Raw genomic sequence first — 27,859 nt, forward strand, 5'->3', positions numbered from 1 at the left:
ATTCTGCCTTAACCTCAAAGGCACAAAGAGAGCTTTGGGTTACATCATCATGAGTCATCACGTGCCATGATATTGATCATCATCCTTTAACTTGTTGTTGTTTAAACTTGATCCTGAAAATCATCCTGAGTGATTTAAAGGGACTGTTTGTAGCTTTTTACAGGTATAAATCTACCGGGTCGGGATCCCATGCGTGCTCGCGTGTAGCTACGCTGTTCAGACCGCTCCTCTGCCTGCCTGCCTTCACTCACACACCGCGCGCGTTCTCGCTCCACCGCAGTCGGGAGACGATAACGTTTCTCTTCCTGCTTCAAGCAGGAAGAGAAACGTTATCGTCTCAGGAAAAGCCATCGTCTCAGGAAAAGCCAACACTAGGATCAGCAGTGATTCATGGAGAGACCTTCGTCTGGTCAGCTAACATTACTGCCAAACAGCTGAAATATAGAGTGATATTGTGGTTTTAGTTGACGTGTGTCGCCTCACTGTGTTTAGAGATGCTCGTTCATGTCTATGTAGAGCGAGCAAGCGCGAGCCCGACGCTGACTTTCGTTGACTTAACGGCCACAGATGTCGCTGTTAACAAGCAATTCTGTAAGTTACAAATAGTCCCTTTAATATAAATGTAATTATTGACTTCCTTCTGTCACCTAATTTATTATCCAATCAAAGCTACTTGTTAACACTGAGGACATCCTCATCAGCATCCTCATCCTTTTTTGTCTCCATTGGTGCATCCTTTCCAATCACTGATAATCAATATCAATTACAGCCTGAATCTCTGAGTGGGCACTGTGCAGAAGAGCACACACACACATACACACACTCAGTCTGAGGGTGGTGGTGGTGGTGGTGGGGGGGATGGGGACATACTCTTGAGTCTTAAGTCATCCAGTCATCCAACCAGCCAACCAGCTCCCCTCGCTGAATAGATGCACGATCACCGAAACACGAGGGGAGGCGCAACATGCACGGATCTGCAGGCTGGCTCTCTCTATATCCAGCAGCTCAGAGGCGCTCTGACTCTCATTCACTGCAGAGTCCCACACAGTCAAGGACCTGAGCGCACTGCTGCAACACACACGGGCTCTCTCTGGATAGCACCACCACCACACGGACACCTTGTGATTTTTCTTTTTTTCTTTCCACCCAAGAGGATCTTGCTCGTTTGGATTATATTCCTCCTCCAGGACTATTAAATACTATCACATAAATCTAATTCTAACAATCTAATTCTAACAGCTGCGCTCCTTTGTTTGATATTTCAGTGAGCTGCAGGAAGTTTGTAAAGAGGGTGAAGGACAAGTGCAATGCGCTTCAGACTTGTCTCTTGGGATTGTCCCACTTGAGGATCTGCTGCAGTCCAATGTGAATAACAAGCCTCTTCAGATTTTTTTTCACACACGTTGCAAGAAGAAGAAAAAGCAGAGCAAGTGCAGCAGGCGTCGCTCGGAGTGTGAGTGAGCCCGCCCTGAGGGGATGGTTGTGGATCCTGCGGGGCCAGGAGCGATTCTGCGGCTCCTACAGAAAAGCACCTTTTTCTTGTGCGGGGTTACATCGAAATTAAAGGGAGATGAGAGCCGCACTTTATTACTTCCTGCTGTGGACGACGTACCTGCTGCTGGCCACCTCTGAGGTAAAGTTACCATGGACTCGGTGGATAGAGACTGGGTCCATCTGGTGCCATGTCATGCACAGCGAGGTCCTGTGAGGGTGCAAAGTTCCCACAGAGCATGCATTTCTCCACACAACTTGATGCACATAAGAAAACTAAAAAGAAATAAAAGTTTTGATTTCATTTAAAGCCTATAATAAAGCTTGATGATAAGAGTTTGAGACTTTAAAGCATTTGAATGAAACCATCCAAACTGTATTATTCTAAGATAATAACAAAAAAGGGTAATTATGATTGATTTTTCCAGACTGAAACATATAAAGATATCAGCTCCAGCTACACGGTCAGTGACTATGAGAACCAACATATCACTCATATCGCAGTTATTTTTGGCGTTTGTGCCAAATGTGTTTTTGCAGTCTGAGCCAACATGGTCAAACGGTTTGGTTGGGCTGGCTAAGCGCTTTCATGGGAACCGCTCCGGGTGATATAAATAGCCTCTGTTCCTGTAAGGCTGCGCTCAACTTGAGGTGCTTGCAAAGAAAACCGCAACAAGTGCAAAGTGTGGCGAGCTGCCGTTCCAAACTCCGTTAGAAAAATTACTATTTTAATGTTTGTTCACCTATCCGCTGAGGAAATGATTAGTAAAACAACTATTAAAGTCACCCGGGTGCTTATTGGCATCCATTTATTAATTCGGCATCCAATTAATACTCATAATAACACATTTTCATATGTTTCCCTATAGTGCTTATTCCAGACTCATATGTGTGCCGAACTGACCAGAAGGTCCTAACAAAAAAAGATGTTGTATATTGTCCCCCAGTCATGCAACTTTGCTGCCTTGCAGAGCAAAGCCTTCTTAAATTGCATAATTTCTCCTCAACTTGAGGTGCTTGTAAAGAAGAAGACCGCAACAAGTGCAAAGTGTGGCGAGCTGCTGTTCCAAACTCCGTTAGAAAAATTACTAATTTAATGTTTGTTCACCTTTTCCCAGAAAAATTATAAGTAAAACAACTATTAAAGTTATCTGGGTGCTTATTGGCATCCATTTATTAATTCGGCATCCAATTAATACTCATATTAACACATTTTCATGTTTTCCTACAGTGCTTATTCCAGACTAATATGTATGCCGAACTGACCAAAAGGTCCTAATACAAAAATATCTCACATATTATCCCCCAGTCATGCAACTTTGCTCCCTTGCAGAGCAAAGCCTTCTTAAATTGCATAATTTCTCAAGGAGGTTCGGCACCACCTCCTCTGCATGTGTGTGTGAGGATGAATGCATGGATCTGCTATAGTTGTAGTTGGCACATAGTTGCAACATTGTTCCAGCAGTGATCTTCCTGGGTTCTTATTGGCATCCATTTATCAATTCGGCATACAATTTATACTCATATTATTCCTTATAGTGCTTATTCCAGACTCATATGTGTGCCGAACTAACCAGAAGGTCCTAATAAAAAAAGATGTTGTATATTATCCCCCAGTCATGCAACTTTGCTCCGTTGCAGAGCAAAGCCTTCTTAAATTGCATAATTTCTCAAGGAGGTTCGGCACCACCTCCTCTGCATGTGATGCATGGATCTGCTGTAATTGTAGTTGGCACATAGTTGCAACATTGTTCCAGCAGTGATCTTCCTGGTGGTTGTTTAAAAACTCAGCACGTTTACTTATACAGACAAACAATTACTCAAACGTTTTGCCACTGACCCGACACATCTCTAACCTTCATCTCTTGTTTATTTTGTTTGCCCCCCCCACACCATCCCCTAAAGGAAGTGGAGTTTCCCCAGGAGCTGATAGACAGACTGTCCCACAGTGAAATCCACAGCATCAGCGACCTCCAGCGGCTACTGGACATTGACTCCGTAGGTAAATTCTGCCTCTTGATACTTCTATCAACAGACCACATTTTTAACCCTGATGTTGTTCACAACATGTGACTCTGCTATTGTTGGTGTGCTGCTAAAAACAGCTGCATCATGATTACATCAGCCTTTTATTAGCTCTAGTATTATGCTCTATTGTTCAATCACTTTTAGAGATAGCCCTCTTGGTATTTTTGTATAGGGAGGCAACATGTGCTGGCTTAGGGATCAAACCAAATAGCTATAATATAAAGGTCATATTTAAGATAATCATGCTTGGGAAGCCTTCAGCTGTCGTTGAAACTGCAATGTGTTCATTTATTTATTTATTTATTTGACAAGGACAACACATGTAGGCATTGTTACACTTAATCAAAGTGCAACCGATACAATGTATATAGGGCATAGCTAATTTTGCAGACCTTGTCCCTGGTTAGGCTTTTAAAAAATAAAAAATAAAGATACATAATACCACATCATACATAAAATCACATAATACAACATCATACTTCACAATTAATTTATATATGTATGTTGCCAATTGATAATCAGTGATCGTAGGTTTGGTTTAGTTTCAGCCAGTGTTTCACCTTTTCATTAAACATCCTTTTGCTGGATGGATAGGTGAATTTTGTGTAATATTAAAGGGGAACATCACCTAAATTAAGAATTCCAATATGTTATTTCCATGACCTAGTAAAGTTCATTCTATATTTATGAACATGAGCTCCTCCAGAGTCTCGAACTTGTGATGTCATAGGGTGTAAAGACTGGAGCTGAGTGCTCTCAGTGTCATCTACATCATCTCTTCCCATTCATTGTCTATGGGGCAGCTCCACACTTTACACCCTATGACATCACAAGAGTTTTAGTGCTCTAGTTTTTGGATTTGGGAGAGAGTTGTTCATGTCTAATGACTGATATTTTTGGACCATAAGAATAACACGTATGTTGTCATCATTCATGGATCCACTTGTGCCTGCAGCAATAACTGACGAGTAGAAGCTGATGTTTGAGTGGCGATTGATTAAATGGAGCCAATCCTGCAGGTGTAGTGGATTTAGTGAGCAAACAGGAACAACCTGTTGTTTTGGCAATCACAATCATCAGCTGAGAATCGGTGACTCCTCATGACAGCAGTCTGTACACAGGAAGGGATCTGCTGCCAAGTGCAGCCCTGGCGTGCGTGATAAAGCCGCGATAGGTGTGTCTACTGTACTCATGTGACTAAGATGGACTTTCACTGTTGTGCATATTCTTTCAGCTGCTGCAATAAAGTGGCTTTACAGTTGTAAACAGAGACAGCAGCGGCTCGCAGGTCTTCAGGTTCAGGTTCTTGGAGGTGCTGCTTCTTCTTCTGTGGTGGTGGCGGTGGTAGTATAGGGGGGGGGACCGGTCTGTCTCAGGCTGTCTTAATAGATTAAGTTACAGTGGTGCTGCTGGAAGAAGCTGTTTGCCTTCACATGAGCCTCTATTTACACAGGCTCCAGCCATATATCAAACTCAGGGCTCTCCCTTAAAGATTTGTTGATGGAAATAGGTAATTACTAAATCTGCTTTTAAGCTCTACGTCACTGCTCATTAGTAGCCTCAAACCTCAAGCAAAGCATCACTCAAGTATTCTCCCATATAACCACACGCTTTTCTGACGGACGTATCAATTAGTGCGTTTCGTTTATTAATTGCACAAACCGACCTGTTCTCCACAACAGTGATCACGGCCGCTGTATACACTGAGACCCAGAATAGATCCCCCGGAGTGCCTCTAGCATGAGAAGAGGTGTTTATAATTGAATTAACATGTCTTTCTTCAAACAGAGGAATGTTTGGCGGGGTAACAGTAGTAGGCTGATTATTATTACGAGGACATAAATCTGTCTGACGGCCAGCTCGGCGGCCCAGGCCAGCCCATTAAAAGACCTTTGACGCCAGCCAGAGGGGTATTTTCAGAGCTTTTGTTGCAGATGGCCGGGACAGTAAAGCTACCAGTATAGGCTGAACTGTACAGGGTGTATAGCGTGTCAACCGGGAGGGGGGGAGGAAAGGCTTATATGAGGTGTTGGTTAAAACCTTTGAACACTGGCACCTGGAAGACGGGCTGATGTTGTGTTTGGAAGGTCACACCCAGGAAATTATTTAGTTTTATCATATTATTTTGTCATTATCTGGAAGGATGGCTTTATAATTCAGCGTGTAACACCTGTCAGGCTCTCTGGGAAGGCCTGCAGGGCTTATCTCGCGGTGTTTCATTTAGCGCTGCTTTTTGCTCGGTGTGCAATGAGGACGGTGTCTGACTGACAGACGAGATGACCCCGCCGGAGTCTACAGATGGCTGTCTGGCCCCTGAGGGTGCTCCTCTCCTTGCTTTTCCTCCTCTCTATCCCCCCGTCTCCCTCCTTACAGGCGGCCCCCAGCCGGCCGGCTCTTATCTCTCTCTCACTGAAGGACTTTGACAGAAAAGGGAACCTGACTCTTGGCAGTGGGGGCAGAGGTGGAGGAGGGAGCATGGAGGATTCTGGAGGTCGTGTTCCCGCTATACACTTCACTCAGAAACAAGTTGTTGTGCAATCTGCTTTGTTTTCTGACAAGCTGGCAGTGGTGTTTACCTCCGGTACAGTTGGCAGCACTTCCTATGAACCCTACAAAGTGTGCTTCCTACCTGCTTTCACACCTTTATGAACACTTTGTCAACTCAGCCATGTAACTGTTGATATTTGGAGAGACAAGGAGGAGAGACGGAGAGAGAATTATTACAAGAAGTCAACAACATGTCGTACAAGTAGAGGAAGAAAGAAAGAGAGGAGGAGGAGTAAAGGGAGGGAGCCGAGGCCCTCAGCTAATGGAGGGAGTAATTTGCGAGTCATGAAAGCCTGATTCATGGCGAGAGACTGTCTCCTGTCCTCTTTTCTCTTGTCTCAGTTGGACGACGCTTCGGGCGTGTTATTACTTCTCAGTCACCTGGAACCAACAGAGGAGCAAACCCCTCACTCTTTTCTATTTCTGCCTCTCTTTATTTCGTCCTGCCCGATCACTCTGATTGCCCTCTTTTTCCCCCCCCGTGTTCCTCCTTTTAGCGTAAAGAAAACACCAACAGAAAGGTCCTTTTATTGTGCTGAGAAAAAGGACTCCGTAGTCTATAAAGGACTTCTTTATGCCCTTTTTCTCCTGTCAGCTCTGACACAAACTGTCTCCGGGTGGTCACTGCTGTGACGCCCTCCCCTCACTCCCGTCCTCTTCTTCTGACAGGGGTGGGGGGGGGTGAAGAGAGGGATAGGTGTGGTGGAGGGAGAGAGAGAGAGAGAGAGAGAGAGAGAGAGAGGAGGCACAGTGGGAGTTCTGTCAGTGACCTGCAGTGTTAAAAGGTTGTCAGGTAGGAAAACCAGCCAGCTGTCACAACGAGTCCACCTGACAGTGCAGACAGTGTAGGTGTGTGTTTGCACATATATGGAGACTGTGAGCAACACATATAGATAGATCAACCCTTTACTAAAAGAGGACCTATAGAGTGCTGCGAGGGTGACGTATGCATCGACCAGAAGTAAAAAGCTAACTTTAGGCTATAAACGAACTACACCACGGTCGCATGAACGTGACCATACACAACGAGGCTGTAACGGCGAGCGAGTCGGCGTGATGATGTTTAGTAGTCTTATTTAGCAACCTCCTTTTTTAAGACACATAAAAGTTTAAAAATTTGCGAGTTGTTGTTATGTTGTAGAACAAAACGTTAAAATCTCTTAAGCTCATGTTAAACACAGACCTGATTTCAGGCATCTAACTAAAGACCAATTAAAAAAAAACATTGACTTTGAGATGAGGGAACCGGAAGTGCTAAAATGCTAACTCATTTCCGGGTTTTTGGACTCATTCCTGTAGCACGCTATTATGCTTTTGTGCTTTTTCCCCTTTCCTTTAGTGTGTTATAAAGCTTTTTGTGCATGTAAAAGGTCTGCAAAGTTACAAGGCCCAAAGTCCACACTAAAAAAAACAGAAAGAAACACTGCTCCTGAACTGCCTGAAACGCCTCGATTGAAGTCCCGCCTCTTCTTCTGTAACGTGGTGATGTCACCAAGTAACACATTTGCATAATGGCTAGTTACTAAGTTAGTTAATTAAAGACTTTTTGTAAATGTTCTTGGTTGCTGCGGCGGATCTGTAGCGTCTTAGCGAGAGCAGTTTTTATAAATTTGTTAAAAAGAGGCAAAACAAAAAGCCTGACAAATTGTGTCTGATCCCGTTTATCCTGTTTTATTTATACATCCCAGTTGTGTTTGCAAATTTTACCGGCCACGTTTGTAATTCTGGATAGTCCAATTTTGTTCTTAGCGTTTGCGTCTTAGCGTTTCTTTAGAGTTTGGTTTGGTTGTCCAATGACATCAGAGTCGGCTAGCTGACCAATCAGATCAGTTTTTTGAACATTAAAGCATGCAAACATGTTCTAGTAGAAACCCAAACTACAAGTTTGCACCTGAAAACAAGCACAACAGGTCCTCTTTAACTCCAGGCCTCAGCTGCAGCCAGCACTTCCTTTCCGCAGACCTTTGGTTCTGGGTCGCCGGCCGTCTGACTGACGGCACGACGGGCCAGAAGGAAATTCCCTCCACTCTCACTGAGGGGGCAAAAGAAGGCATCCAAAAGCAAATAAACAACCAATCCCCAGAGGTGGATCATGTATAGGTGGAGGAAATCCCTTCAGATGACTCCGGTCGGAGCACAAAGGCGCTGCATGAGAGGAATGTGTTTGCCCGTGGCTAAGCTTTGTTGTGCCGGTGTACATTGGGTTTTAGCATGTTATGGAGGATAATGAGAGGAGCTTGTGTAGTTGTAAGTGTGTCTTTATGTTGAGTGTTGTGTAAGCCAGGTGGTTGGGTATAGGCCGTACTGTACCTACAGACAGGTGGACCCACCCACTTAGCAAACACTCTCAGACTCTGCTCTTTGGGGAAAGCTTTATCGCTTTATAGCTGCTCTGGCACTCTTCTGTAATCCACCTCATATTCTGGGTGGGGACCAAAACAAGCAGGCTTTTATCAGATGACCGTGACTGCGAATAAGCTGAGCTGGCGAAATTAGACTGGAGTTAGTGGAGCCTTGAGGAGCTACCAACAAAACATGTACTTTTCCAAGCAGCTGAATGATTGAAAAAGCAAACATTTTCAGGTAAATGAGAGGCACGAAACCACTAATTAGGCTCGGGGATAATGGCGGCTGGGCACCACCTGTCAAATGACCGCTTTAGTCCGCTATGTGTGTCTGTGGTTGTTGTTGAAGGGAGCATGCTGACTCACCTGTGTCTAGATTCCTGCTGGGAAAGTTCAGCCAAATGAGGCTGACACATAGAGCAATTACACGGAGGTCGGCGTAATATGCGCCTGCACCATGTGTGCACTCTGGACCTCAATTTGTGACGTCATCAGCAGTCGCACTGCCAGCCAGCCAGCCAGCCAGCCAGCAGCACATTGAAGGGAACCCTAATCCCTTCAGGGAATCAAAGTGTTACAGAAGCCAGCAGGAAGTTACCGTCTCATTATGGTCGCGTGACTAACCGACACATTGTTAGTTGTGGAAGGGGCTATATAAAACATCAATAGTATGATCGCATCCCAGCCTGCTGCATGGCGAGGCCTGTAGCGAGCCGCCCGCCACAGTCAACAAGCTGATTAACGTTGCAGACTCATTTGTGTGTGTGCTTCCTCTCTGTGTGACATCATTAACGTGGCTGCCTTCTGTTTTTGACGAGGTACGGGAAACAATGTTATCGAGGAGCCCAAACACCACAAGCACCACAACAACCATAAGAACTACTCCCGTCACCATGGTTACTACAACGACCTGAAGAACTCCCAGCTCCACAGCCGACGCAAGAGGAGCATCGGTAAGACTGAATGAATGTTATGCGCTCAGAGGTTGCATCATTGGTTACGTCTGGCACTATATGCTGCGCATCACAACTTGGCACAACTTATTACACAATAATGCCCTAAAAATAACCTCTACTTTAACATACGAGTTCCCTGACATGTTCCCAGGAGATGAAACCGATCACTTTACACTCATTTCAAACAAAGCTAATAGTTAGTGGCTTTTGTATGGCTCTTTTGTGGATAAAAGGAACTCTAATGAAGACGTCTACCCAGTGTTTATGGCGAACGAGGAATCATGAGAAACGAGACTGAGGTTGACGAGGACGTCTGACATGAAGCCTTTTAATTGGCCAGAGGCTCGCAGATCTGAGACACACGCGTCAGGAGAGAAATATATCCTCCAGCGTGGAAATTCCAGGCATTCAGGAGCTCAAGTTGCAGCTCGCCTGGGCTCCCAGTCAGATTTCTTCATAAAACGCCACGCGGTACGATATCTGATCGAGGCGTGGAGAATACCATGTAGTGTACCCATGTGTGTGTGTTAAGACTCCTTTTTTTCTTCGCGTCCCTCCCAGCAGGGGAGCATTTGAAGTTATGCAGCGGCTGGCTGCATTTCATGTATGTTGCGGCACATCATAAGTGTATGATACCGTTTTGGCAACTGTCCCTCACGTTCTGTACACGCACATATCATCTTTACGACGTCTTACTGTATACTCTCTGTCACGTCTTTAGGTTTGAGTGCCTGTCAGAGCATTAAATCTGAAATGAATGCTTACTGCCTTCCTCTTTTCACTATGACCAACAGGGTCAAAGGCCATTATTAGATTTCCCACCGGCGGACATAAAGGTTTTCTGGCCCAGTCACGCTGCATTAACCCCAGTGAGGGCTCGGAACAAAAGGAGCCGTCTCTTTCTGTCTTGATCCCAAAGCTCCTTAGCTGATATGAGATCAGCTTTTTTGGAGAGCTCGTCTCCTTAACGGTCTTAAAGGAAGCTGGGTGTGATCTGAGGTAAGACAAACGGCTCCCACGTCGAGTGAGTCATCGCATAATGAGCAGTGAAGGAATGCATGCAAGCAGCTGGGAGCAAAAGGGACGGATTACAACAATACATCAGCACGAGCGTGCATTCGGGAAAATGTGTCACCGAGCACTCTGACTAAGCAGGCCATTAACTCGGGACTCCTCCTACTTTTTCTTCTTCTTTCTTTCTTCCAGCGGAGGAGGCGGTCCCGGCGGTGTGTAAGACGCGGACGGTGATCTACGAGATCCCCAGGAGCCAGGTGGATCCCACGTCGGCCAACTTCCTGATATGGCCGCCCTGTGTGGAGGTGAAGCGCTGCACGGGTTGCTGCAACACCAGCAACATGCGCTGTCATCCCTCCCGCAAGCACCACCGCACCGTTAAGGTAAGACACACACACACACACACACACGCACGCACACACATGCCTACAGGAGGCAAGATTGTGTGCCAGCTTGTTGAAAAGTCATGCCTGCACCCTTACGATCACTATTAGTGCAAGGTTAAACACACAATATCACCTCATTTATTCCACAAACAAATCCAACACATTCTTTGGAGACTGATGCACGGGGTACCCCTCTTGCGTTACCAACGGATTGACCGGGACGGCTTATACGCTCGTTACATGCATAGTGTCCTTTCAAAATAAACTTCCGTTTTCACAGGAAGTAAGGTTTAGGCAACACAACAACTTAGTTAGGTTCAAGGCCTATTGATAGATGCTGGGACACGGGTCTTGGAGTATGGGGTATAACACATGCGCAGTGTAATTGGAGATGCGGTCGTGCCGACCAGAATTTACTGCGCATGTGTTGTACCCCAAAGATATGACGCGTTGATGACGCGTGACCTCTCCCCTTTCCAACCTCCTTGATAAGGTTTAGGAAACGGTCGTGGTTGACGTTAACTTCCCTGACTAATGACTCACGATACCAACGAGTCACGTGACTAACAACTGGACGTGATAAAATAAGTCAACATTACTTTTAGTTTCACACGGGGACACGACCTGCGGTCTTCTGGTTGAAAGTCTTGTGTTTGTTTGACCCATCTCTCACGCTATTAATAATACGTCACCTGCTTCGACCATCAAATAAAGCAGCTGGTGGGTTTACATTGGAGTTGAAAGTCCGGTTTGTCACATACTGTCGCTAAAGTGTACCTCTGTGCGTCAGTTTCCGATGCCGAGGGGCGCTGCCCAATCGGCGGTATTTGACGAGTTGGGAGTGAGACCGGGTTGATAAATCACATGGATAAGGAGATGTAAGCTTAACCCTCATTCCTTCGTGCTTCCTGTCCACCGTCTTTCCTCCACAGCTACTCTTCATTTCAATCTACCAGTCTCCTCTGAGCCTCCTTGGCCAGTGCCCAAATAGTGGCCACCTTACCTCCGCTATCCCCCCCTCTCTCCTTCCATTACAGCCAATCACCACCCTCTCTCCTCATCACTCTATCCCATGTTTGGCGAGAGGCCAGGGGAGGCTGTGCCAGGACAGCAGGAGTGAGGAAGAAGAGAAGGAGAGGACAGGGAGGGAGGGTTGTTGGCACCTTCAGTCAGGACATCTGTTGAAGGGTTGACCAGGGAGGGATGCTCCTGCCAGATATAAGACAGACAGACAGAGAGACACAGAGAGAGAGAGAGAGAGAGAGAGAGAGAGAGAGAGAGAAACAGCTTCCTGTACCTTGAGAATGTCCGAGTGTCATCGGCTACTGCACAGCCATTCCTCCACTCTCTGTTTGTTTGGTCTTTTCTGGAAGCCCAGAGGAGACGAGGCGACACGGAGAAAGAGAGAGGGATTGAAGGGGGGTGGGGGGTTGTCAGAGGCTCTTTGGCATCGGTGAGCTTGAAAACACGTCCTTCTGTTCAGGATCAGAGGAGACACCGTGGCTGGAGCTGAGTCGTATTTCTGCCGTATTTACACTACAGACTGTTAGCCGGTGCGCGGCTCTGTTTGGAGGTATGGGAGTTATGTGCTCTGTTCTCTAAGAGTAAGAGACAAGCAGGGGATAAACAGGATATTCTGGAACACTCTGACTTGTGTCTCTCTTTGAGTTGAATCTCTGTTGTCTCTTTAATCATTGTGATCTTGCCCAACCATGGGCACTGGGACATCATGCAGGGATTTAAAGACACCGCCTCAATAGAGCAGAAAAACAAATACCAACCCCTGACTGCCTCCTTCCCCTTTGGCACACTGGTACAGGTCAGGGAGATTTCCATATGGACGCGAGGACATTCTCCTCTTATGGTACATGTCCACAGCCGAGAGACGTCACATCACGTTGGTCGCTTCTCATTTGCATTAAGTTGAGGTCTTGGCTACTTTATGCAAACCAGGTGCATCTGGCGTAACTTGCCACCTCTGGAAACACCCGAAGAATGATTAAACATCGTTGATCCAAAATAAAGACAGATTCAGTCACTGCATGGCTTATTTCTCGCATAAAATGTTTTCAGAAACACAGTTCGGTGAACTAATTTCATGATATAAGAGAATAAAGTTTCCAAACGAGCCGACATGTTTGGTTCCGGTTTGAAAGCTGGGAGCAGCAGCCCGCGAGTGAGAGCGTGCATCCAATCAGGTGCCTTGTGTTTAGTGGCAGCCCATCAAGCGTCCAACGCTGGGAAGCGAAGCGATCCCTCGCGATAATAAACGCCCCTGTGGACACGTAAGCCTGCACCGACAAGTCGGCCATTGTAGGGCAAAGGGTTTATGGTCAGAGATGCTGACTCACAGAGCAGCAAGAGCTCTGATATACAGCACAACCCTGTGTGTCTGCATGCAAGCTTGTCTCTCTGTCTACCAGACAGTAGGTGCCTCAATAGGAGCTCTGTCTGTGATAACAGCGACGAGGACACACGGAGAGACACTGACGACGGCGGACGAGACACTATAAGGCTAGATTCAGCTATTCCTGGAATGCAGTGATCCATGCGACTTTGTCCGTGTCCCCTTCATGACACTGCGGACAAAATGAAGCCGGAGACGGACGTGGCGGTCAGGGATTCACGCGGGGCGGTTCTTTTCCGTGCAGATCCAGCCGCGGGGCGTCGTATCCCTGGAAGGGTCATCCGTCAGGGCTCGCTCCAGTCAGGAGACATTCACTGCATTGTGTGTGAGAAACATTGTCTCATGCCAAGTATTTTTTTTTTCTCTCCGTCCGTCTGTCCTCTCAGCAGTCAGCCTGAATAGTTCAGTTTGTGCTTCTCGCTCCGTTTATTAGAAAGCTAAAAATGTCGCCCGTCTACCCCCCAGGTCTTGTTTTCCTTCTGCTGGCCAAGGATGGGAAAAGAACACATTCGCTGCTGTGTTTCTTTCCATCTCATGCCACTATGCATTTGTCCAAATGCACCTTTATTTATTTATTCCCCCTCTCTCTCTTATGTTTCTCTCCCTCTAAAAAAAGAGAACGGGTCTGTGCAGGCCTCGTACTGTACAAGCCTGTTCTGTTCAGTGGCGTGGGCAATAAAAAAGGAAACTTTAAATAGGACCAGCCCGAGGGGAGGAGAAGGGGCACATCTTAAAGTCACTCTTTTTCTATGTCTGACTTTTCCATCCTCCTTCAGTTGTTTTGCATTTCACTTGAACTTCTTTTGGTCCATCACTGGTTGAATTAAGAGGTTTTTGTCGTTGTGCGTTGGTATAGGAAGGACACAGTAGTGTAAAGATGAGAGCAGGTTCAGTGAGGGAGGCAAGAGATGGAAAGAGAGTTGGGCAAACAGAATTCTTAATGAGTTTTTGTGTATTCAGACTATCATCATCCCAGCATTCCTCTAACTCCTCCTTCACCCCCATCCCACCTCCTTTTGCACTTTCAATGACACCACATTCACTCCCCCTATCCCAGCATCTTGGCTCTCCCCCTTTATTTCCATCTGAGTGATTCCTCCTCTTATGATTTCTCTTTTCCTTTTGGTGTTTTGAAGCCTGGCAGTACATTTTGGCCAGTGTTTTTGGTTCTTAGTGTTCTCTGAGTTGTTACGATCTAGATATGACGTGAAAATAAATAGCAGAATTAGTATATTATCGGTCTCCTCTGGTTGTTAATCTTTCACCACCAGTCTCTCATGCTCTTTCCTGTATTCCCTCTGTTCTTCCTCCTCACGTCTTCCTCTCTGACAGCTGCGTCCAGAGCTTCTGATAGTTTTCTCAGTGCTTCTGGCTCCGGGGCTCGCTAGACGAACTCGCTCGTAAAACAACTTGTGGTTTTGGACAGGAGAGACTAGTATACAAGGTGTGCGCGTGTGGGATAGAAAGAGAGTTATTGGCAGTGATCTCAACGTGCACGTTAGTCTTTGTGTGTATGAATGCGTGCGAGTCTCTCTGTTTGCTCTTCCTGTGGGGCTGATTAAACAGCCCATGACAACAGGCAAAGAATGGAGGTGTCACTCATCCGCTCACTCATTAACTCTTAAGGCCTCTGCAGTACATTTGGTCTCAAGTTCATTATATCGCCCTCTTCCTCATTCACATGAGCAGATACAGAAATTACCTACAAGTGAGGTAATCCAGGAAATCCTGAAGTTTTCCTTTCTGCACGAATACACAGTTGACAGTAAGTGAGGTCGTCTTCTTGTGTCAAGGACAGCGCCGAATGCTTATGGAAAGTGAAAAGAAAAATAGGGAGGAATTGTACCCTTGATTCCCATAAAATAAGGTTAAACTAGAATTGCACTCGGAGAGCACATACCTCCGCCAAGGTGCGTGACTTTAAAAACAGATCACAGATCACAGCTCACAGCTGGCGGTACCGTGAGGTGGTCGGCTTATTATTAACACAGTGTGTTTCCGTGTAACGTATCGGCGGATGCCCCTCTCATTCAGCAGCCTCGTTATGACTGTGTAACGTTACACTGCGTTGTCTCTCATCCCGTCATCTACCGCTTTTTTCTTTCTCACCGTGGACGGCAAGCAGCTCCCGCACCTCGATGTTTCGCCACACATCCACACACGTATCTCTGCTCTCAGAAGGAGGCGGGTTGTTATATGTGTTATACCCTGTGGTTTTATTGCTCTGGCTGATCGGAATTCTTAAAAAAATTCCTGAATCCGGATCGCCACCAACATCTAATGGATTGTTCATTGTGCTACACCCCACCCCTCCATCACTATTAAACAAAAATAGAAGCCGAACATGAGAGCTAACCCTTTTCATTGCCTTAATCTAATCAGTACGGCATCATTTGCCAACAATGAAACTCACAGTTTCTCTCATTTGGTTCGGTTTAGTAGCTGGAAACTTTTTAGATGGTCCTTGGAGGTCAGAGGTCGACGTCAGTGCACATCTGTGTAAACCCAAGAAGGAGATTGTTTGTGTGTGTGTGTGAGAGAGAGAGAGCGCTCTATTCTACGCTATACGTGAACCCGCCCACCGCAGCGCAGGGGACAAGGCCATTTGTGTGAAGCGGCAGCGAGAGGAAGACGGGCCGCAGAGTAATGAAGTGTTGATGGCTGCCGGATCAAAGCGGAGGCTGACAGAGGCCAGGCGGATGTAGCCACCACAGTGCCGAGTGTGGGGGTCCACACATCTCCCTGCGCTGGCCCCGGCCCCGACCCCATCACACACACACACACAGGCTGACAGTTACCTCAGCGGCAGTGGGTCAGATCCGGGTGTTGGGGGAAGCGGTAGCTGTAGCCCTGCGGTTGTGTGGGACCCTGACTTACGGGGTGTTTCATAAATAAAAGACAGTGTGACGGTGATACAGTGAGCATGATTTATGATCGTCTGAGGGGTCCCGTGGATTACGTGAAGGGGGGGGTTAGATGGGAATGAGGGGCCCCCCTGTTTGAAGTCCCCTTGCAGCTGTGAATTATTTTCCCTTTGATTCACTCAGCTCTTCTACTAGATGAAGAAGGGTGAGGGAGTTTGTGTGTGCGCGGCGGGGGTTGCGGGGCGGGTCAGAGACCATGGGAGCGTCCCAACTAAGCCAGAAGCCGGAGAGTTTGGCTACCGCCGCACCGGCTGGAATGCATCAGCTCGAGCAGGAAAAGTTAGCGGCCGTACTTTAATCATATTTTACTTCGTTTCTGTATTTTCCTTCACTCCTCCTCTCCTGTCCTCCCTTTCGCTCTTCCCCTCTGACTTCATCCCCCCTCCTCCACCACCTCTCTCCTCCGCTCAGACTCGGAGTCTGATTGTCTGTTATGTGAAATAGTTGTTCACTCCCTGCTCACTTCTTTCTGTCTCGCTGCTGCAACATCTCCCACTCTCTAATTTCACCCCTCTCGGCGTCTTTGCCATTTACTGCATCGTTTTATGCTCTCTTTCATTAAAATCTTATTTGCTCTGCAATTGTTTTATAACGACAGGAGGGAATGGAAAGATTACACATCTCTGGACTCTTTGATATTTGATATTGCTCGACGGTTCTTTCGGTCTCTGAGGAGAAGGGGATGCTTACCTGCCGACATCCTAAAATATTTGAAATGCATTTCCTCGTCCATGTCTCTCAATGACCGGACAAGCACAGAAAATTCTCCATCCTTCTGCCTCAATTGGTTCCACGGTCGTACACACCACCATCTCCTCCGACGCTCTTTTCTGCGTTGCTGTGATTTTACTAAAAGTAGCAACATTTATCAGCTCAAACTCCGACATGAGTCGCTCACTTTCAGTCGCCATAGAGTGCTGCAGGGATGACGTGTTTTTGTAGGCCAACCAGGAAGTTCGCATCGCCCTGGTTCCCTAACTTCCTGCTAACTCATTTCTGGGTTTTAGGACTCATTCCTGCACCACTCTATTGTTTAAAGTAACATTACACAAAGAAACCGGAAGAAACTCAACACCGTGGCATAGAAACCCCACTGGCAACGAGCGTTTTGGCACACTAGCACACGAGCATAAATTCTCATAACGGTGTTGGCCATTTGTGTAAGGCTGCGGCCTTAAACCCACGATGAGTTCAGGGGCAGATAGATACTCACATCCGGTGATACATTAATGTGTGTGAAAGAGGGGGAGGTGGGGAGAGAGTGGTGTGCCATGAAGTGCCTTTTTGGCACTGGAGGCCTGTGATGTGATGTGATTAACGCTCTCCTTGCTTCCTCTCTTCTCCACACACCGCCTGTGATAACCCTTTCCAGCCCAGTGTGTGTGGTTGTGTTGTGGGGGTTGAAGCAGAGGGCAGCAGCACGTTGTCCTGAGGTCTTCTGTGGTTTGCTCTCTCTCCCTCTGTAGATAGTCTTGCCTTTCTTCTGGGTGTCATTTCAGACAGACAGAGATACAGAAAGTTTCTTAACGTTCCTCCTCCCCACCTTTTCCTCCACTTGCTCACAGTTGCAGCATCCCAACAAGAGCTCTCTGTTTCCGGGGGGGGGAAACAAGCTCAAAGCGTCTCCCGCCTCCTGATAAATGAATCGCCACCCTGCCTCTTTCCGCCTCCTCCATTCTCCAAACACTCACACACACACACAAACGTTCTTGTTTATTTTCGCTCCATTCTGTCACCGTTCCAGCTCTCGATGGCCCGCGGTGCACATCCACAACCCTGTTGTGTTTTCCTTGGAAAGCCGGAGTAAAACTTTCCCCCCTCCATCATGCTCTCATCAGCGCTCCGTGCTCAGGGAATTCCCAATTAGCCCCGACCGGGACAATCGGCTCCACACGGAGGGGCAGCGGAGACAAACCCGAAAGGGGGTGCACTTCCCAGAGAGCCCCCCCCCCCCCTGCATCACCCCAACCCCTCTGGATCGGATATCACTCCACAGACGCTCAGGGGACTCTTTTTCTCAGGGCCCCGGATTTCTAGGGAGTTTAGATCGGTTTTGATTTATACAAAGAGAGCACGGGGGGCCCCCTCGTCGTAGCATGGGGGTCCTCTTTCTGATGTGTGTGTTTTATGTGGGAAGTCATTGACTCTGCGCCGGATAGGAAGCCGGTGTCCTTTGTGTGGCTAAAAATGGAGGAATTAAATATGGATGGAAAAATTGTAGACGTGTCAACGATTTCCCAAGAAACAAAAAACAGAAAGAGAGAGTGTTGACAAAGTGGGCCGAGCAGTATTATAGCACAGTTATACAGACAAATATGAAAGTGTGTGCTTTTGTGTGTGTGTGTGCCATTCAGGGAGTGTTTTTAACCCTGCTGAGTGAGGGGGCAAGGAGACCAGCCTACCGCTGGGCCTCTCATTAAGGGGGCCCATCGCTTTATCTGTCTGTCAATAGCTGTTTGTTTGGCCAGAAGAAGAGGAAGAAGTTGTGTGTGTGTGTGTGTGTGTGTTAGTCATTAAGATCAGCCCCAGTAGTAAGTGTCAGACATTGCTGACTCTTTTGGCTTCCCGCTAGGTGCTCCTGAATGATTCCCGTAACCGAGCCATCCGCAGAGACAGCTGCACATCTCTCATTCGGATCGTTTCATTAAATATTAGCAGCGGCAGCAGCGGTTTTCTGGGAAATTCGTCGTTACTATCGGCGCTTTTTTCCGGTAGATAACAGTAAACCTTGGATAACTTCTCTATCTGTCCTGTCAGCTTTAGTGTAATAAAGCTCCCCGGCAAGTGACCCAGAAACTAAATGTTAATAGGTAACACATGAATGTCATCTAATGCTAGTCATGATCATGGTCGGTCCCTCCTCCTCCCTCTTCCTTAAATAACCCCTCTGTTTGCACACACACACAGTTCCCTAATGAGAGTGATGGTCCACCTTCCTGCTCTGGCCCTTTCACCCTCTCTCTCTCTCTCTCTCTCTCTCTGTCCCGATAACAGCAACCCAGACACCATTGTCCTCTGTTTGCTCACTGCATACCTCCTCTGCTTGCTCACCCTCTCCTCACTCCCTCTCTTCTTTCTCTTCCCTCCGTGGAAAGAAACTGTTTCAAAGGAGCGGCTGGCGAAACCCCCCGATTTCAGTTTCTAGCCTCCCCAGATGAACCCTCCGAGCCATTGTTAACGGCACTGACATAAGGCAGCTCCGGCTGTGCGAATGTCAACATCATACTTTTTGTTTTATCAGACAGGGATTGGTATGTTCGTTTGTCTGCGTGACTAATTCAGCCATGCCTTGGCGGTGTGCCATCGTAGCATGGATAGAGGGAAGAAGAAAGCCCTCTCATCAGTTTGTGCGAGCCTCATGGCGACCGGTGTTGCTCATAACACCGGAGAGCGCTGGGGAGATTGTCGGCCAATATCCTCTCTCGTGCGCCGACCAGGAAGATGGGGCGAAGCAGGGGATATTGTTTCCATGTGGCCCCCGGGGTCCTCGGTGGTGGATGGGAAGGTTACCTGCCCTTGGCACTCACATCAGAGAGGGAAAAGAGCATGTAGCCACCTCCCCTGAGTTACACAACAAGATCATCATAACCTCCACGCAACCTTCCCGATTCAGCTTTCATCTAAGCTTTAATCAACATAGCCTATTCATAACCCTCCGAGGATTGGCCCTTTTTTCATTACGAGCTGTTGGGTGGGAAGTGGAGGTCAGCCCTGTTGTGTTAAACCGAGCGGGTGTTAGCCGGACCGAAGGAGAGGAATTCCTGCATTGCTCTTGTTTGTTAGATTGGAAGTGCTGCTGTCTACTGCTTGGATTAGACCAGCTGTGTTTCTTGCATGCACATGTTAAGCAACACTTTCCCCTAACCCATGAAGAAGAATTAATGTGGTTTAAAACAGCCTACGTGTCGGAACAAGGCGAGGGAGTTTAGGTGTGTGTCTGTCTGGATGTGGATGCTCCAGGCCTGGAGAAGGAGGGGGGGATCTATCAGCCTCTCTTCTCCTGCCAGTGTAAACCTTCCCAGGGCCTTAGGGCGTACACCACGTACCCTCCATCTCTCCCCTCCCATTGTTTGAGCTTGCTTGGACAGGGTCATACACTCCATTCAGTATTTACACACCTGATCAACAGCCCATACAGCGTACACAGCGAGCGGATCCCGATGCATCAGCCTCTGAGGAATGCTGCCGTCACACTTCAAACGCGGCGAGGTCGAAGCAAACTTGTTTTTATGAATCGTTTTTTGAAAGAGTCATCAGTCACGGCGCTACGCCTTCTCGACGTTAGCGGGTCGGGCAAAGAGCGCGTGCATTCATTGACGACACACAAGAATAATGACGGCTAACCTTCTCTCTCTCTCTCTGTCTCTCTCTCTCTTCAGGTAGCAAAGGTGGAGTACGTGAGGAGGAGACCCAAGCTGAAAGAGGTCTTTGTGCGGTTAGAAGACCACCTGGAGTGCGTGTGCACGTCACAGCATCATGTGGTGGAGCACTCAGATGCAGAAACAGGTAAATGAGAAGTTATTACACAAGAATTGTTGCATAATCACAAACAGTGTCCCAGCGTTAGGCTCGTTCAAGATGAACTGCGCCTCGCCTGGAAAGTAGACGATATCAGGCGGCAGCAGCAGAGCAAAAAGCTGCGGTCAAGTCGGACAGTTTCCAGCCGTTTCGAGCAAAGAATTTACAGGAAGTCACAGGAAAAGTTACTTCCTGTTAGATCGGATCTGTAGGCTGCTTGTAGTTTGCAAACCACATTTGGATTTATTTATATTTTTTTGTAGATATATGTGGAAATGTGTGTGTATCTGGCATTGAATAATTGATAATCTAGCGTTAAATATTACAATTACACAGAAGGTACTCAGTTTGCTGTCAAAACAAAGAGCCAATCAGCTCTTTGATCAGGCGACAACCAGGTGTCCCATCATGCCCTGGGTTTGTAGTCGGTGGAGAGCAACTACGGCGACTGGCTCTAAAAACTGCGGCCGCCTCGATCTCGTGGGGTTATCGTTGCCCACGTTTGCATGACGTCAGAGCAAGTCGGGATCACAAATCTAACCGGCATGCATAGTGAGGCGATCGATCCATACAGATCTGGCTCATCTCGAACGAGCCCATTGCGTAATTGCAGAAAAATCACGCCGAGGTTGAGTTTGATGGTCCACCCTCATCCCTACGTCATCACCACGCTTCTCCTCATGTCTGTCTCATGGTCTCTCGCTCTCTCTCTCTCGGTCTGTCTGTCTGGCTCTTTGCACTTCATGACCCTTCCCTGTGATTGCCTCCAAACAGACAGACACACCTGCGAGGTGGCTTGCTTATTGCAAAACCGTAACGCTTGTGTGTTTGTGCCTCGGTAGATGAGGATGTGTGTGAAAGTGTATGTGTGTTAAGGGAGTGTGTCCAAAGGCTGCTTGGCATGACAGCAGGTAACTCCACCAGTGCCTTGATCTGAAGCCTTTCTCTCTCATGGGAGCAGATAAGTGCGCTGATAAGGCATCTGAAGTATTTATAGTGTGTCATATCTTCACGCTCTCTGCTTCTGTCCCAGGGCCGTTGTCTCTCTCTCTCTCTCTCTCTCTCTCTCTCTCTCTTTGTATCATAAACCCCTGCTTCTCGCTTTTTAACCCTCCTTCCTATCCAACCCTTCCCCGACTTTGTGTTTTCAGGCCACCGTAGGGCTAAAGGTAAAAAAAGGAAACCTAAAAAGCTAAGGCCCAGCAAGGATTTATTGGCGACATAATAAAGTCGCACTCATTACCCAAAGTCCACTGGAGAGCTGTGAAGGGAACAGGTAGGACTTTAGCACCGCGGCGTCCTCTCACCTCCCACCTCCCACCTTTTGGCACTGCAATGGTCCAATCAGAGCACAAAGGGGGAGTTCTCGCCAATCACCATCACCAATCACATCACAGCCAATCAGTGTGAGGAGAGGGAGGGCCAAGGAGCACCACGCTCTGTGCCCGAATGCTGCATGCTGATTTTGTGGCCTGCTGAGCATGCCCACCGCACACGTCTGCTTTGTGTCATGCTTCGTGTTGTTGTGTTGTACAGTCACTGTTTGTTTCACTGCTTAAAAGCCACCCTTTTCTTTCCTCCATCACCTTATCATCTTGTCATCACCAGTATTTTCTCTCTCTCATCTCTAACCAAAAGAGAGAGGGTTTTTTTCTTTGTAGTGCACACAAAATGACACATATATTTTGACTGAACGTACATAATGACGTCTGGTCTGCTCACTGTCTTTTGAAATCTGGAGAAACGTGATTCAGAACATTGTGGGTCATGTGTGTGTGTTGTGTCAGCTTGTTTGAAATGCATGAAGAAATTATGCAATTGTGCACAAAATGCAAAATATATTTTTATCTTTTTTCTTGTTGTGATGAACCTAGGGCTGTCAATCCATTCAAATATTTATTTGCAAATTAATTGCACATTTTTTATCTGTTCAACATGTACCTTAAAGGGAGATTTGCCAAGTATTTAATACTCTTATCAACATGAGAGTGGACAAATATGCTGCTTTATGCAAATGCATGTATATATTTATTATTGGAAATCGATTAACACAAAACAATGACAGATATTGTCCAGAAACCCTCACAGGTACTGCATTTAGCATAAAAAATATGCTCAAATCACAACATGGCAAACTGCAGCCCAACAGGCAACAACAGCTGTCAGTGTGTCAGTGTGCTGACTTGACTATGACTTGCACCGAACTGCATGTGATTATCATAAAGTGGGCATGTCTGTAAAGGGGAGACTCGTGGGTACCCATAGATCCCTTTTTCATTCACATATCTTGAGGTCAGAGGTCAAGGGACCCCTTTGAAAATGGCTATGCCAGTTTTCCCTCGCCAAAATTTAGCATAAGTTTGGAGCGTTATTTAACCTCCTTTGCGACAAGCTAGTATAACATGGTTGGTACCAACTTTTGCTACAACCTACGAAAGATCGAATGTTGTTAACGCGTCATTATTGCGTTAACTTTGACAGCCCTAGATGAAACCCACGTGTTGTGTTTGTAAAAAGGTGATACTAATCTCTTCTCTCTCTCTGTCCCACAGTGGACGTGAGGTGAGACCAATCAGAACAAGGGATTTCAGCGTGGGAGGGACCTAAATAGAGGACGCCACCAACAGGAGACCTGCTCTGTCCTCTTCCCCACTGCCATGCAACCTTCGTTTTTAAAAAGACAAACTTTTCCGTTAAGACGAGAAAATGGACAACAGACAAAAATAAATAAGATGCCAAAGGTGGTTTTTTTTAAAACAAAAAAAAAACAGTGACTTCCTGTGTTGGTACGCCACCTACCCAGACAACTGCCGCTGATTGAGAAGAGAAAGATGCTGTAGCTCGGGCACGGCGGAGAGAGAGGCCGAAGGGAGATGATGAAAGGGATTTGTGTTGAACATTTCGAGACTTTGTTTGAATAAGACGCACAACAGAAACGGTTGGATCGAGATTTTCGTGGAAATGTGGTGCTCAGACTCCAAAACAGCGGTGGATGACCTCCAGCTGGGCGACATAAAAGCGCCCTGCCCTGTTTCAAAGACATACACAGGAAGAAAGAAAGAGAGAAAAACAATGGAAAGAGAGAGACAAATGGAGGTGTTTTTCTCTTCTTCAAAAGACTCTATGGAGTATCAAACATTTTGAGTGTTTGGATGTTTGCTCTGAGGAAATCTTCTCCGAGACCCCGTGGTGGTCCGTGACTTTGCCCACTCGCTATGTACTGTTAAATCTGAAAAGCAAGATGCGCCGCTACTTACAAACTATTTATATGTGTGGACGTTTGTTTCCAGTCTCTTCCAGTACAAAACAAAGAACAAAAAAAAAACAATGATTTTGGAAACATGCAAGTGTGATCCGGTTCTTTGTAACCATCAGCATCACAATCTCATTTTTTTTTTTTTAGTCAATGTTATTGTTGTCATCCATGTTTCTTATTATATTACAGTATATCTGAATGATGTCAAGTCTTGTATATGGTGTGGATATATGTGTGCAAGGAGGAGATGTGAGAGTCAGTACAGGAAGATGCTTTATTTTTGTTATGAAATATATTAAGCTTACTTATATCCGAGCAGGAATTATGTTTATTTCTTTTTGTTTTGTGGTTGAATGCTGGTATTTAATCCGTTGGAGAAGATGCAAAAAAATAATGTGGGGCAGGAGGTGTGGGGGGGATGGAGTGGCTCAAACATGGCAACGTCAGCCATGATAAACACTGCCCAGTCCTTTATGTAACACAAACATGCACATTAAAGTGTGTTCATGCCAATCACACAACTCTAGTGAGGCGGTCTAGACAGGGTTTCTAATTTCTGTCCTACATGAGGCTATTTTTCCACCCATATCACTCTTGACATTGATAAGGAAGATGCCCGCCCGCTCTCCGCTTCACAAGCACACACGTTGTGTGCCTGCAACGAGCAAAGTCCACCTTAAAGAGTGAATGAAAGCAAATCGACAAGTGCATGAATGGACTCCTTGTTTGGTTAGGCTTTACTCCGAATAAATCTCCGATCGCTCCACCCGGTGAAGGTACTCACACCTCATGCATGCCACATGCCTTTAGGACAGATGATGATGGAGGTGGCCCTGAAAACAACGCAGCGTTGGCCTGAACCCGTGCGGCCCCGACAGAACAAACAACTACTTCCTTACCGGTTCCTGTAAACAGTGATGAATGTGTAACCAGGCCAACGCAGTACAAAAACAACGTCCGTCTTCCACCCAATGAGGAAGTCAAAGGCGAGAGAGTGAGTCACCGTTCACTGTGAAGTGAAAGTCAAGTGAGACAAGTTTGATGGCAGATCACACACAGCCCACCTGTGAATTAACTAACCATCGGTTGACTGGTGCTATATTTATAAGGCTGATGTTTCATCACTGTTCACACATTCAATGTTAAGATAGTGTTCTCAGTAAACCAGGGACCACGCTTAGAGCTATCTGATTAAAGGAAATGCCATTACCTGCTATCACCAAGCCTTTATTACTTTTTTCTCTTGGGCTTCCATTTGGATAAAGACAGCAATAATCATAATTTATATATTTATGTTTCCAACAATAAATATATTTCTGCTTATGAAATTGTTCACTGAATTGTTGAGTCCCATAATTTCTTTGCGTTGTGTCTAAAGGATGGTATTTTAGGATGAATTACGAGACGTCAAGCAGCGCCAGTGAAGTAAGAATTAAGTAAATGAGCAATATTAAAGAGGACTTATTATGTTAAAGTGATTTTTCCCTTTTCCTTTAGTGTGTTTTATAGTTGTCTGTCTGTCACTGAGTGACTGACTGACTGAGTTCCGCGATTGGTCGGCCTAGGGTTGGAATTTCCTCAATGGCCGTTGCTCTTTCAAAATGAAAAAGGTGGGAACAGTCCTTTATGCAAATGAGCCCGTCCGGCGTGACGCATCCGGCTGACAAAACTCGGACCAACCTGTAAAACTAGGTGATCTAGTTCTAAAATCATAGAATATTTCTCACTTAAAAAAGTACATTTTGGTAGATTGTTTAGACGTTATAACAGAAAGTTTATGAGCAGTCCGCCATGTTGTTTCCTGTTTGAAATGGCTAGCAGAAAACCAGGGACCAATCAGGTGCATTCAATGATTGTGTACGTCGCCGCTTGAACGACTAGTGTCCTCGCTGGACCTGGTAGACATGTACTGCTAGATTTAACATTATAGACATGATCACTGACTATTTGTATAACAATTTTGCCACAGATTCACAGACTGACTCTACACAATCCAGCCACATATTTGGTTATGCATGTAAAAGGTCTGCAAAAGCCCAATGTCCACGCCAAAAGGGAGTTACTCTTCCCCACAGTAACACTGCTCCTGAACTGTCTGAAACACCTCGCTTGAAGTCCCGCCTTTTCTTCCGTAACATAGTGATGTCACCGAGTAACACATTTGCATAATACCTGCCTGGCGGCTAGTTTGGCACGCCCTCACACAAATGTAGTTAGAGCAGAGCTGGAGCGGAGTCCGAAGAGATGGTTTCGGTTGACCAAGCACAGCAGATCTGGGCCAGCTGACACATCAGAGCAGACTGGGCTTTTCAGGAGCTCAAACAGAGCGTTTCAGACGGAGGGTGAAAAGAGGTGCTGCAATACAGCCGCTATGAGAAAAATAAAGCATTTTTTGAACATTAAAGCATGTAAACATGTTCTTGTAGAAACCCAAAATGCAAGTGTTAACCTGAAAATCAGCATAATAGGTCCTCTTTAAACTGAACAGTATAGCCGAGGAAACGTAACCTAGATATTAGAGGGACCACCCTGCATCAGAAAAACCCTTCTCCCTCATTACTTTCTCTAGTAAATTCTATCCAAACAACTGTATAATATGCAAAAAATGTGAAAGATACATAGATTATGTGAGTTTAAAAGAGTCCACATGTGTCGGTGCTGCCGCAGGAGGCAGGACAGAAGCTGGATGTGAGGGTGGTGTATACAGGAAATGTGAGCTTTTCCAGGCTTGAGGGCTGAGCAGGAGCTGGGCTTTACTCCAGCAGCAGACGGTAGGTGCTGGGGGCTTTATTACTTTCCCCTGAGCAGCTCACACTAATCCCGGGGGCTGAGGCACATGAAAGTCTCCCTCCTCTGAAGAAAGGCGAAACATGAAAGAGAGACGGGATCAGAGAGACAGCTCTGGAACAGGGGATAAAGCGAATAAAGTGAAGATAAAAGGAAGAGCAGAGGCTTGATTGATTTTATTGTTTTTATCTGACGTTCACAGCTTCATTCATAAAGGACGGGGAGGGAGGGCTGAAGTGTGGATTGAGGATAGCGTGTGCAGTGTGTTCAGGAAAAAAAGAGAGAGCAATATGTCACGGTGGGGAAAGAGGGAGGAGGAGGAGGAGGAGGAGGATGGAGCGCAGGAGAGAGGAGGATACCCTGAGGAGTGAGAGTGCGAGGGGATGTATAGAGAGGGGGGAGAAAACGAAGAAAAGAGGGAATGAAGTGGACTCAGGATGTGGGTAATCGGCACCACGGCGAGAGGGGGCAGACAGGGCAGCACTAAGTGGACATGCTTTCATAAACAATGCCAGAGGGGGATGAAGGGGCAGACAAGGTGTGAAGAGGGCTGCTGAATGGGCTCTGTGTGTGTGTATGTGTGTGTGTGTGTGTGTGTGTGTGTCCGTACAGCTATCTTTGTGAGGACCAAGATGAGTTGTAGATCTTCAGAGTGAGGACATTTTGGCCGGTCAGACTTGGTTTTAAGGTTCAGGTTAGAATTAGGTTTAGGTTGGAGTCAGGCATTTAGTTGTGATGTTTAGGGGTTAAGCCCGGCATACACTGTACAATTTTAGAATTGTTGTTGTGTACTTCCTACTCCTACTGTACGAGTAGATTGTTTGTGATGTAAAGCCAAAGCTCATGATGTATGTGCTCACACTGTATGAGTAAAATAGAATCGGCTCGTGGCTCTGCTCCAACTATCAGAAATTCATCCAACTGTCCAACGGCCGGTCGTGAGGAGATAATCGGTCCTCGGTCCCCCCTATACGCTGCACGGCAAACTATGCCCAATAAAGCTGAAAAATTTGACTGTAAAACGAGTCATGCGGCTCAAAATTCAGGCCAGAAACGGGCTAAAATCGTACAGTGTACGCTCAGCTTTAGGCTTTAGGGTAAGGGGCTAAGGAATGCATTATGTCAATGAATGTCCTCACAAAGATAGAAGTGCACGACTCTGTGTGTGTGTGTGTGTGTGTGTGTGTTGAACAATACAAA

At 46.5% G+C, this 27,859-nt stretch overlaps 1 protein-coding gene across 2 annotated transcripts; it reads left to right on the forward strand.

Moving 5' to 3' along the window:
- The first annotated feature begins 1,012 nt into the window (after positions 1–1,012).
- On the forward strand, positions 1,013–25,207 carry pdgfab (platelet-derived growth factor alpha polypeptide b). Of its 2 annotated transcripts, XR_005209972.1 has the most exons (7): positions 1,013–1,633; positions 3,397–3,493; positions 9,230–9,364; positions 10,574–10,764; positions 20,478–20,604; positions 21,768–21,892; positions 23,169–25,207. XR_005209972.1 is itself a non-coding variant. In XM_037792734.1 (6 exons), exons 1-6 carry the CDS (start codon positions 1,571–1,573, stop codon positions 23,180–23,182), a joined length of 627 nt encoding a protein of 208 aa, XP_037648662.1. In that variant the 5' UTR covers positions 1,017–1,570; the 3' UTR covers positions 23,183–25,207. The 2 variants fall into 2 exon arrangements, 1 of the variants encoding a protein (XP_037648662.1); XM_037792734.1 differs by lacking the exon at positions 21,768–21,892 and having other exon boundaries at positions 1,017–1,633.
- The last annotated feature ends 2,652 nt before the right edge of the window (positions 25,208–27,859 follow it).

This window comes from Sebastes umbrosus, chromosome 14, assembly GCF_015220745.1.
Source record: "Sebastes umbrosus isolate fSebUmb1 chromosome 14, fSebUmb1.pri, whole genome shotgun sequence".
Taxonomy (NCBI): domain Eukaryota; kingdom Metazoa; phylum Chordata; class Actinopteri; order Perciformes; family Sebastidae; genus Sebastes; species Sebastes umbrosus.